At 37.9% G+C, this 13,175-nt stretch overlaps 1 protein-coding gene across 1 annotated transcript; it reads left to right on the top strand.

Annotated features, from left to right (window-relative positions):
• The first annotated feature begins 4,660 nt into the window (after positions 1–4,660).
• On the top strand, positions 4,661–12,866 carry LOC121426003 (monocarboxylate transporter 5-like). Its single transcript, XM_041622131.1, has 5 exons — positions 4,661–4,880; positions 9,399–9,573; positions 10,093–11,267; positions 11,869–12,031; positions 12,470–12,866. The coding sequence occupies exons 1-4, from the start codon at positions 4,661–4,663 to the stop codon at positions 12,021–12,023; spliced, it is 1,725 nt and encodes a 574-aa protein (XP_041478065.1). The 3' UTR covers positions 12,024–12,031; positions 12,470–12,866.
• The last annotated feature ends 309 nt before the right edge of the window (positions 12,867–13,175 follow it).

The raw sequence follows: 13,175 nt of genomic DNA on the forward strand, positions 1-13,175 counted from the left end.
TTATATATAGGGCCTCAGTTTATATAGGTTTTCCCGTCCATTTTCCTCAGAGTTGCATTTAAATTAATGAATAGACGTTCAAATTCTAAATATTTTGTCCATCCCGGGGGGGGGGGCACTCGACCAAAAAAAATGATAGGGGTGTGCCGCGGGCGAGACAAAAAACGGGGGCCTTGGAGCGGGCTTATTGTAAAAAAAGAGGGTCCTCGGAACGGGCTTCTGACCTACAATGTTGTGAAAAACGGGGGTCCTTGGAACGGATCGCCAGCGTGCGCTAGCGCAGAGACGATGGTCGGACAGCGCTCGGAGGCCGCTTTTCACCAAAATTGCAGGAGATCAATGCGACCGGAACAGCGTAACGAAAAATATGCGAAGCTTTGGAGCGGATTTCTTTCTTATTTTTTCTCGATAAGAACAAAATGCTATGCCTTGGAGCGGCTTTCTTTGTTTTTTTTCTCTCAATAAGACAAAAATGCTATGCCTTGGAACGGAAATTTGGGTGTAAAATGGGGGTCCCCTCCGCGGCACATACCCACTATGCATTATGGTTCATTTCAATCTATTCAGCATTCATTTCTGTTCTATATCATTCCTTTGAATTTTGTAGAAATTAAATTTAAAGAGAAATTCGTTCAAATTATGGCCAAGAGGTGTTATTTAATTTCGCGACGACGAACTGATCGTTTCATTTCGCCTAAAATACCATTTTCAATTTCATTTATCCGCATACATATTTGCACTTTAAGCGCGTCCAAATTCACATAACATGTTTCTGTGTTCTTTTTTTTCAAACTTTACCCAACTTTCTATTTTTTCTGACCATTATGTTTGATAAAGAAGTAATTCATGTAACATTTATAGGATATGGTTGCAAACGGTTATTCTTTTATTGATTGATGAGTCAGTGCAGGGGCGGATCCAGGATTTCTCAAGGGGGAGAATTTTACCGAAGAATTTGACGAGTAAAAATAAAGGTTTTTAACCAAAGAATAGGGGTATGTCGTCCACGAAAACAATTTAATTGTGCCTCTCAAAGGGGGAGGGGCACGAACCGCTGGTGCCCCCCCCCCCTGGATCCGCCAATCAGTGGATGGATGACCAATGCCAATGGTAGGTATTTTTTCTTCATCATTTTTTTATTTTACATAAAAATTGCAATTCAAATAGATGGTATTGACCACAGTCTGTAGTTATGAAAGTGGATCAAAACGAGTTGTTGTTCCGATGATGGTTTGTCAGATGGATTATACTTTTCAGTAAAATTGTAAACATCCAATTTAGAAGTAAAAACCATTTCCATAATCATTCAAAAGAAGTAAATACAACAACATCAACGAAAAACACTCTCCATATCCTATAAGTGATTGCATATTGATGATTTCGACTTCCTAAACGTTCGCAAGGAGGGTACCGGTGCGAATTTGAAAACACAGCTATTTTAATTTGATCGTTCTTTATGCATGCATGTTTAAATGAAATAACCATGAAATCGCGTGCCAATAGAATAAAATTGAATAAGTGTTTGGCTATTTAAATGCTTATCTCATTGGTTATTCAAATAAGTTGCAAATTGAATTATTACATCATTAAATCGGTTGAAATTTTGACGAAATTGGACGGGAACTGAAGCACTCTAATAGAGTGAATCTCTGCTACAGTACAGTACAAGCTTGGGAAACCCAGCTAGGCAAGCTAAGAGCACAGCTAGATGCGCCATCATTTTTTTTTGAGCCGCTAGGAAGCTGCAAGGTTAAATAAGCAGTTGTTAAAGGTCAAGTCCACCTCAGAAAAATGTTGATTTGCATCAATAGAAAAAACTCAGACAAGCACAATGCTGAAAATTTCATCAAGATCGGATGTAAAATAAGTTATGACATTTCAAAGTTTCGCTTACTTTTAACAAAATAGTTATATGAACGAGCCAGTTGCATCCAAATGAGGGAGTCGATGACGTCACTCACTCGCCATTTCTTTTGTTTTTTATTGTTTGAATTATACAATATTTCAATTCTTACTAATTTGACGATCAGGACCTCCTTGCCTGAAGCACAAAATGTTAAAATAATGGAATTAATTCCACATGTTCAGGGAGAAATAAAACTTCATTTCACATGACAATGACGAGAAAATAAAAATATTTCGTATTTCATATAATAATATACAAGAGAAGTAGTTAGTGATGTCATCAGTTCTCATTTGCATATCGACCAAGATGTGCATATAACTGTTTTTTTAAGTGAAGCGTAACTTTAAAATGCCATAACTCCCTTATTTTACATCCGATTTTAAAGAGATTTTCAGTGTTATGCTTGTTAAATTTTCATCTTTTTATTAAAGAAAAATAACGAAAATAGGATTGCGAGCTTACCAGAGAAGCATATTCCGGAATTATGAGCTTACGATTTGCTGAGACGAGTTTCGTCACGGTTACGGATTTTAAATGGGTCATTGAAATAACCGATGAACAGTACACCTGGGTGAAGATTATATAGCACAAGATAGCTGACAACCAACCAATATCCAGGTTGTCAAGATAGGCGTTGATAGTTCTTTATTCGACAAGCACGGTGTATTGCGATCGAGATCCTTCTGGGAAGGGTCATTCTTCAACCGACACTGAGCATGCTGAGGTAAAAGTCTTATACGTCAGTTTCAACTTATATAGCGGGATCGTTCTTCGAAGCTTGAATAAAACATTGAAGTGGAGTATACATGTATTTTTCGCGATTATTGGAAGGCCTAACTTAAAATTATCGAAATTGGGGACACTCTGCATACAATTTCCGATCATTCTACAGTAAATTTTGGAATAAATGGTTATGATGTTTTATACTGAATTTTGTTTCCTCTTTGTCAGACCAAAATGAATATGAGACGATCTGAAGATAATACCTCGTAAAAACTGTGGTGTTAAAACTGACACCAATTGGTGTTGATAGAGGACCACACCCTGAGGTGTTGAAATAACACCCTAGAGATTAAACATAACACTAAAGAGTGTAAATGTAACAACAAAAGGTGTTGTAATAACACCTATAGGTGTAAAACTAACACCACCAATTTAACACCGGTGTAAAATAATTGGTGTGGTCCTCTATGTACACCGGTTAACACCATAGTTTTTGCTGTGTATATTCTCAGATAATATCTGCACCTGAATAGGTAGCCTAACTTAACAGGGCAATAATAATAGCAGGGACCGAAGGGAGAACAATTTTCGGAATTGAAGTGAGGGTTACACTTGGTAAATATACCGTTATTATTATTATCATCATCATTATTGTTAATATCATTATTATCATCATTATCATTATTGTGATCATTATCATGATTATCTCACTAAATATCATTTAACCTATATAATATCCACAGTTTTCTAGAATTAATTTCTTGTTTTTGTGGGAGTTGATCAAACAACGTAATGTCTGTATATAGATAAACGTGTCTAGAGAGGTCCGCTTGATATATACAAGTGTGACAATTTGGTTGGTTGATTGATTGATTGATTGATTGACTGACTGACATGACAACCTGTCTTATTTGTTTATGTATTGATCGAATTAGTTGATTAATTTATTTATTTAGTCATCGATTTACAGATTGCTTGAATGCCTTACTCTATAGGCAGTGGCGTACCTAGGATTTGCAAAGGGGGGGGGGCAAATTCGTCCGCCCAAAAATATGACAAGCAAAAAAAAAGGTCTTGAACTACAAATATAGGATTTCGTACCAGAAAAAAATTGACAAGCAAAAAAAAGTCTTCAATCTCGTCGGGGGGCGGGGGCAGGGATACGTCCCTTGCATGGGTTGGGACTCGTCAGGGGGACAGACTGCCCCCCCCGTAGGTATATACGCTAGTGTCTATATGGATAAGGTGGCTACCGCATTAATTGCCCGGGGGGGCAGTCAAATATATTGCTGTAGACACGCGTGACAAAAAAAGCGCTTTTAAAGGGTTTTTTTTTTCAGTTTTGGACGCGGGTCGCGATAAAAACACCGATTTTCAAAAATAAGGGTGGTTTGGAAAGACTGGTCAATTGTCAATCGCGGGGTCAAACGTCACGGTATTTAGGGTATGTTTTTATCCAAAGCATTTTTTTCTAAGACTAGCCAAACGTGTTGAGGGAATCATTTTTTCCTCAAGCTTTTTCCTCCTCATTTCTGAAGTGTTCAGGTTCTTCCTGACTGTGGTATTTTAACCCTAACTGAACTGGAGAAGGGGGGGGGATGCAATACCAACGAATATAGTTTTGTCTATATCTAAATATATTGTTAGCATGAAGACAAAACTTGTATAGGGGTCATATTCTGGCGACAACTTGTTTTTGGGCCAAAATGTGTTAATGAAGCTCACGAAAAACTGTTATTTTGCACAAAGAGAAAAACTCGTTAGGGGTGTTTGGAAATAATTTGGCCACGCGTGTGTACAGTAATACATTTGACTGCCACCCCCCCCCGGATTAATTGTTGAATTGCTAAATAGTTGTTTTATGTCTAAAAACATAACGTCTTTAATTTCTAAAGCCTTTCAACAAATCCGATCAATTATTCTACACTCTTGAATCTCGAAATCTTAGTCATTTCAATTGGAACTGGTTTTGTTATTTTTCATATGCATAAAATGTCTTTCTTGAATTAAAATGGTTATGATTTTCTTATAATGTATATAGGAATGGATTCTTCCAAAGGCCAAGATTACCACATTTCCAACCGGAAGTGGGGTTACGTCATCTTACTCTCCAAGTTCGTTATTAATATGTGGAGTGGCATCGCAAAGTCATTTGGTGTACTGCTTCCTTTGATGGTCGAGAGGTTTCACGGAAATTACGCCTCTTTGGCATTCATCTGCAGTATTCCCATGACAGTGTCATTCTTTTCAGGTGAGTATTTTGGGTTTATTTTAGATCCTACCCCGCACCCTCATAAACCTGCACCCCACAAGCCGACAACTTTACAAATCCGACGGGCTAGTAAAGTGTATCATAATCATGTACGAGGTGGATCCATGTATAGGGTCTCCTAAATTTAGTTAGTAGGTACACTGTTAAAAAACCTGATTTTACAGGGGGAAAAAGACGGTTTTGCAGAAAAAATAACAGAATCATTCTGTAAATTAATAAAACGGATTTTTTTTCTGCAATTTAATAGGACAGGTCTTTATGAAAAGCTGGGGAAAAGGGTGTTTTATTACACCAAATACCAATTTTCTGTAATTTTACATGATATAATGTAAGATTACGCAATGTGGTAAAATTACGGTTACACTTCGTAATTCCGAAGCTTCGTAATTCCGAAGGTTCTTTATTCCGAAGGTTCGTAATTCCGAAACACGTAAATTGCCTATACCTCTATGTTCGTTAATCCGAAAACGAAAAAGGGTTCGTTAATCCGAACATTTGTGGCGTAATTCCGACGATTCGTTATTCCGAAGGTTCGATAATCCGAAAACGAAATAAGGTTCGTTGTTCCGAAGGTTCGTTAATCCGAAAACGAAATAAGGTTCGTTGTTTCGAAGGTTCGTTAATCCGAAAACGAAAAAAGGTTCGTTATTCCGAAGGTTCGTTGATCCGAAAACGAAATAAGGTTCGTTTTTCCGAAGAAGGTTCGTTAATCCGAAAATAAAATAAGGTTCGTTAATCCGAAAACAAAATAAGGTTCGTTAATCCGAAAAATTAAAACCGGGAAAGCAGAGGCAGAGGCAAGGGGAGGGGGGCGGGGGACACTGTTGCCGTTTAATTATCATATGAGGATGGGAAGGCAAGGGCGGCCGAACGAACGAAATGGGCACTTTGGTGATATTTTCACCTTAAGATTATCATCTGCTTGAAGTCATTGTGTGTTTGTTAGTGATTAAGAAGAGAAAAACTTTTTTGAAGTGACTTCTTATTATGGCAAAATTTGTATATTTAGGCTTTATTTTTCGGGAGAGAGTATAATGAGCGAGCGGCTTGGTAAAACAAATTCAAAGGTGAAATTGTATAACGTTTTTTGTGGTCAATTATTAAAATGGCATTATTGCGAGGTGTTGCGAGCGTGAATCACAAGCTAAACTTTAGCTTATTTCAATAAAAAATGAAAATTAGTTTTTAAAAATCCGAGCAGATTTCTGCTGTCATTAAAAAAGATGTGCATCTAACTAAAGAATTAACACGAGCGCAAAACGCGAGCTTAAACATACTGACCAGAAAAGAAACATGTTAAAGAAAACATTTAGTGACCTCTTTAGGATGAATATTTACCAATCGAATGAGAGTGCGAAGCGCAAGCTGAAATTTTTCAATATTCCAGCCTGAAAACTTTACTCAACTTGTATACTTTAAAAAGAGTATTTTATTTCGAAAAAAAAAATGAAAAACGGCATATTTATTTTTGAAAAAGGAACTTTCCCATTTTGGAAAATATTAATTCCCTTGTTTTTTATTCCATTTTTGATGCCCCCTGCCTCCCTCCCGGTGGATCCAACTTTCGTCAAATAGAGGGGGGGGGGCAATTTTTTTTTAAACCATATTTTCTTTGATCGGCAGTTTAAAGTTGATTTTTGTTTGTTTCTTTGAAAGGGTAGTCCTAACAGTCAATAATTAGCTTTATCCTTATGAAATAAAGTAAATATGTAATAACATGATAAACCCTTTTTAAATAATGCGAGCGCGAGCTATATATTTTTGTTAATATGATGGGCAATATGTTTGTGATATTCAAAGCGAGATGCCTATGTAACTAAAATCAGATAATAACTGCTAGCAAGAAGCGCGAAGAGAATTTTTAAATATATAAGCTCTGACCTGATCTAAAGGGGACATTTTAAGAACTTTTTGCAGTTAGCCATGAAGACGATGCGTGTTTTAGAAAATGGCGGCGGAACGAATTTTTTTTTTTTTTTGGGGGGGGGGCAAAGCAAAAAAAAGGGGCCAATAGGGGCAATTTGGTGCAAACGGATATTTTCACCATTAGATTATCATCTGTGTAAAGAGGTTGTGTGTTTTGTAGTAACTAAATTGAGCACAATTTTTTAAGTGATCACTAAAGTTATATATTTACGTTTCATTTCTGCGAGCGTAGAGAGCAAGCGGTTTGGGGGAAAAAGTCAAATCTGAAGATGTAAAATTCACCTTTTTGGTCAATACTGTTAAAAGGGCATCCTTGTGAGATGTTGCGAGCGAATCACGTGCTCAAACTTTTGGAAATTTCATGTGGGCCTAGAATGATAATATTGATATAGATATCATTTACCCAGGGAAGCCACTTCAGTTCTGAAAACTATTCTCCCAGCTATTATTTTTTTTTTACAAGAATGCTTAGAATGTCAAGTTTTCAGGTTGGAAAATCGGAAAAATTTGGCTCACGTTTCTCGCTCGCATCAAGTATTGTTTATTGAGGAACTCATTCTATTTCTGGTTACAAAAAAGAAGTATGAAATGTCCAGTTTTCAGGTTGGAATATCACAAATTTTAAGCTTGCGGTTCGCGCTCTCATTATTTAGTTCGTGAGATATATATTCTATTCATGAGTCACTAAATGCAGTCCTTAAAAGATTACTTTCTGAAGCCTGTTGCATAAAACTTTTTACCTGAGAAACTCTGGTAAAAACTGAAAACTAAGGTTAGTCTGATTTCCGCCAAAAGTTTCATGCAACGTGCCCCAGGTCAGTATATAAACAAATTACAGCTCGCCCTCGCATTAATTCTTTAGAAAGAATCTTTCTCACGATTACAAAAAATGCTCCGAATGCTCACTTCACGTCTTGTTACATAGTTTCACTTGCGATTCGCGCTTTCAACATTTCACAAGGATCATTATTAGTATTATTTTTATTTTTATTTTTATTACCAGCAGAAGCTGTTATTAAAATGACATCCCCTCCAATACAAATCCTATTATCTAGAGGTTGCTCGCACGCTTCCAACACACTTGATCCCTGCATCTTTAATTAAACCATTTGCTTATAAGCAGCAATTGCTCAGATAAAATCGAAATTAGCCTATGCTTGATCAGGGCGCCATTCTTAATGAAATACATGCTTTGGCCCCAACACACGCATGTATCATCGATCGTTATTACTATCATTGCATAATATCGTGTAATCTTGTAATGACAACATCGTTTTTGTTACCAAAATGAATTATTTTCATTTTCGGAAATACGAACCTTATTTAATTTTCGGATTAACGAACCTTATTTCGTTTTCGGATTAACGAACCTTATTTCGTTTTCGGATTAACGAACCTTCGGAATTACGAACCTTATTTCGTTTTCGGATTAACGAACCTTCGGAATTACGAACCTTATTTTGTTTTCGGATTAACGAACCTTCGGAATTACGAACCTTATTTCGTTTTCGGATTGACGAACCTTCGGAATTACGAACCTTCGGAATTACGAACCTTCGGAAATACGAACCTTCGGAATAACCGAACCTTCGGAATTACGAAGCTTCGGAATTACGAATGTATGCGAAAATTACGGGTGTTCTCGAAACGATCTGCTGCAGGAAATTCTTTTATTTTAAGGATAAATTTTCTAACAGTGAGTTAGTAAGAACATGGAGGTTCTACCTCCATGGTTAGATTGTTTCATTTGGTTTGACATTTAGGGGAGTTACTTTTTGTTAACAAACAATGCCCTAATCAGTGGCGGACGTGACCCGGAGGAGACAAAGCATTGGAGGAGCACAGTATTGTTCACAAACAATACAGTGCCCCTCCAATGAATTGTCTCCTCCGGGTCACGGTCCGCCACTGGCCCCGATGCCACCATCATGCAAAGGCATAGTCCCCTATCACAACAAATATAATGTCTTTTTCAAATAAATGTCTACCGGGTATCCATTCATCTCACCTGGGTTGAGTACAGCAAAATTTGAGAAAATTTCTTGCTGAAGAAAACACGCCATAGTTGGGAATCGAACCTACGTCCCTCAGATTGAAAGACAAGAGTTTTAACGTCTGAACCACGACGCCAAATGAACATTTGGTCTATCCATGATTTACAAGCACGTCAGATAATTATGCTAGTCATCGTCTCCGATAGTGTTTTTTTTTGTTCGTCCAGGGAATCGCCAACTACCACCATTTGGTCTACCATCAGCTCGTCCACTCACCACATTATCTACTTTCATTTAGTCTAATGCCATTCCGTCTAATAACCAGTTGGTCCAATTGCCATTTAGTCTATATACATGTGGTCTAAGTAATGAATAAAAATAAAATGGACGTTAGACCAACTGGTTATTAAACGAAATGGTAATAGACGAACTGGTGATTAGACGAAGAGATGATTGGACCAAATGATTGTAAGACGAAATGTTGATAGATGGAATGGCATTAGACTAAATGAAGGTAGACCATGTGGTAGTGGACGAATTGGCAATTTACCATTGTGTGTCCTTCATTTGCTTTCAGGTCCTTTTGTTGCCTTGATCCTTAAAAAGGTTAATCATCGGGCCGCTGCTATGTCAGGAGGAATAATATGCGCGGTATCTCTGATAGCATGTGGTTTCATCTCAAACATAACCGTGTTCGGTATACTTCTCACTCTTACAGGTATGGTAAGGATGGTGTTTCTGGCCCCCGTCTAGTAAGATCGAGTTACGATTGATCCAATCAATCTCAACTGTACGGAAATCCATTCATACCATATTTTGTTTTTACAGGAAATTTGCACAATTATCCTTGATAAACAAAGAGAACCATACTGAATCGTATCTAGAAAATATTTAGAACAAAATATCTGCACCTTAGATGTTGTCGTTGCTGGCCATTGCTTCGATCTTAATTTCCACCCACCCCCTCCCTCCCTTTCAAGCCGTTCCGCGGCCCCTGTCAGTGACGAACAATATGCCCTTCGGAATACTCCTTTCTATCATCCTTATCATTCTAAAATCATGCAGGATAAAGTTTCCTGGACGTAAGGTGCCTCCAACCTAGGAAATGCCCATAATTTTTTTATTGAAATTGATTTGAGCGTGCGTGCCTTGATTCGATCTAGTTCTGGTCTGAGGTCCGTTGACTATTAGCCACGCCCTGTTTTGTAAATCCGATAAAGAAGAGAACAAAAAATGGAGAAAAAATGGCCGAATATCATAATCGTTTATAGCATTGATAAATCTTTTTTTCAATACAATTCTATTACAGGATTTAGGGGATTTGTCTACATTCCGTTAACCATACTCTTGAATGAGTACTTTAAAGACAACTTTGCCTTGATCAACACCGTGGCATCCTTTGGTGCGACGATAGGCATTACATTCCTACCTGTCGTAGCTGAGAGATCTCTGGAAGCTTACGGTTATCATGCAGTGTTTATGATGCTTGGAGGGATCATGCTTCATTTGGTTGCAGCGGCAGCCACTATCCGGAAACCGATCATCAAGGTCAAAGACCACACCACTGGACAAAGTGGTCATCACCTTGATATACCAGAGGCAGACCATTTGCATCAGATCGGTCGTGTTCTGTCGACGCGGGATGGACACGAAGCTAGATCAAAGACAAAAACTATGGTTAAAAAGACAGGGGCGGTGGATGGCTCAAGTAAGGGTACAGCCAAAACCACGACAGGACAGCTACGTTCTGATCAGAAACGAACCTCAAGCATTATTAAGAATAATGGCAAGATCCAAAACGACCTCAATAAACATGATAAAGGAGAAAGGCGTGGCGAGGACGTGTCCGCATACAGCGTTTACTCTGATGAAGACATGGAGCAGAATGTTCCTTTGATAAACAGAAGGATCGATTCCGATGATCAGAATCCTTCGAAACCCGATGAAGATAATGACGTCAAGAAATCTCTTTGGTCTGGCTGCAAGCATTTCATCACCCAGGAAACCCTCTTCTTGGGATGTCTCCCAGTGATTTATTTCCACGATTACTCAATGCAGGTCTGGGTGCTGTTTTTGGTGCCACACGCCGAGTATCTAGGCATCGATCAATCGACCGCTGTCTTTTTGTCTTCATTTGGCGGTCTGGGTGGAATTATCGGCAGGATCATTGCAGTCATACTCCTCGCAAAGAAAGTCCACATGTTCAAAATCTACATCGTTGTCGGTTTCGTAAACAGTTTGACATTTTTCTTGGATTTCGTCGGTTGGTCGTTCCTCGTTCGGTCAGTCTTGGCCTTCATACAGGGCTTCTGCTTTTTCTTACTCGACACGGCAGGCTCGACGTTTCTCCAAGAGCTAGTAGAAGATGATCGTAACTTTAGTTTCGCTCTTGGGCTGATTATGTTCATGCGTGGGTGCAGCAGTATATCCGCAGGATTTTTGACAGGTAGGCTTAAGAAAATTAAACATTTCCCATAAAAATTTACAGTATTGACAAATTAAATATTTAAGAATAATAATCCCACGATCGACACTGACTACTTCCCCCTTTCTAAAATTGGTAATAAAAATACAAAAGAAGAGAAAATAACTTGTTTTTATTAATTAGAAAGAAGAAAGAGTAGAGGGTTTTGTCAATGTGTCGGGTTGCGGAACTACCTCCCTTTTTTATTTTGAAAAAAAATAACCATGATTTATCCCCCTCCCCCGACCTCCCGTTCGTAAAGTTTTTTATGAAGAATTTGGTGTTGTGGGTATATTTTCTAAAATGGCCGAATGCAAAAGTTCTTTTCTGGGGTGCATAAACAATTTTGAACAAAAACATAAAAATCGAGGGAGTGACCTAACCGAGCGTTTCTTGTGGACACTGCATTTTCTAATTTGACACTGAAGGATTTTGTGCACACTCTTGGTAACTTTTGTGAAAATTTTCAATAAAACATGTAAGTATTCAAAATTTCGGGGGGGGGGGGCGACTGCGCCCCTGCCCCATATGCTGCATATACGACCATGTATTTTTAATTTTCTTAATCTTTTTGTTCTTGTAGGAACTTTAATTGACACCCTGCAGTCATTCACCAAAGTCTTCATGATAACCGGAATTTGGATGGCCATCTCTACCATCAACATTGCAGTCTTATTGTTGATCTTAATCAAAAGAGAGAAATCGAAATCACAATGTACGGTTAAACGTGATACTTGAATCATAAGGGCCCGAATTCACAAAGGTGGTTTTGAAAACCCACGGTTGAGTCCATGGTTTATGCAGATTTCTTGTAGAAATTACGCTTAATTTAGCGCTTATCGGGCGCGTATGTAAGAAATGTCCAATGCTGATGCGCGCTTTTGTCACAGTGCGCCAAATTGACGCCTGTAACCATGGTTAGATGCGCTATTTTATTCATGAATCCACTGTTTGAAGAGTGGACTCATGAATAAAAACAGTGGACTCATGAATAAGATAGCGTATTTAACCATGGTAACAGGCGTCAATTTGGCGCACTGTGACAAAAGCGCGCATCAGCATTGGACATTTCTTACATACGCGCCTGATACGCGCTAAATTAAGCGTAATTTATACAGGAAATCTACATAAACCATGGACTCAACCGTGGGTTTTCAAAACCACCTTTGTGAATTCGGGCCAAGGAGATTCGGGCAAACATGAACTACTCGACTTGACATGCACCCCCCCCTCCCATCGCCTCGATCAGAATGATGGGGGAATAACTATATTCTATGAAGATGGTGGGTGGGTGGATGACAAGATCGAATAGTATTAAACATAGTTATGCCCATACCTAGTTTTAAAATTAAGGGTCAAGTCCACTCCAGAAATGTATGAATTTCAATCAATACAGAAAAAAAATCAAACAAGAATAGCGCTGAAAACTTCATCGAAATCGGATTTAAAATAAGAAAATTATGACAATTTTGCTATTTATTTTGCCTAATCATTTATATAGTACATTAGCTCAGTGACATGCAAATGAGACATTCGATGATGTCCCTCCTATTTCTTTAGTTTTTTATTGTTTGAAGTATACAATATTTCAATATTTACTGATTTGACAATAAGGACCAACTATATGGTAATACTACATGTTCAGGGAGGAATAAAACTTTGTTTTACAGGACAACATGGAGCAAATTGGAATATTTCATATAATAAGATACATAAGAAATAGTGAGTGATGCCATTAGTCCCATTGTTTCCATACTGACCAGGGTGTGAATACTGTTATGTGAAATTAAACGAAATTTCAAAATATCATAACTTTCTTATTTTACATCCGATTTTGATGAAATTTTCAGTGTTATATTTGTTGGATATTTATCTTTTTTTACAAATCAA

The sequence above is a fragment of the Lytechinus variegatus genome, chromosome 13 (assembly GCF_018143015.1).
Source record: "Lytechinus variegatus isolate NC3 chromosome 13, Lvar_3.0, whole genome shotgun sequence".
Classification (NCBI taxonomy): Eukaryota; Metazoa; Echinodermata; class Echinoidea; order Temnopleuroida; family Toxopneustidae; genus Lytechinus; species Lytechinus variegatus.

Coding starts and splice junctions, on each gene's coding strand:
- LOC121426003 (XM_041622131.1), top strand. CDS start 4,661: ATGTATATAGGAATGGATTCTTCCAAAGGCCAAGATTACCACATTTCC. Junction 4,881..9,398: donor GACAGTGTCATTCTTTTCAG/GTGAGTATTTTG, acceptor ATTTGCTTTCAG/GTCCTTTTGTTGCCTTGATC. Junction 9,574..10,092: donor GTGTTTCTGGCCCCCGTCTA/GTAAGATCGAGT, acceptor AATCGTTTATAG/CATTGATAAATCTTTTTTTC.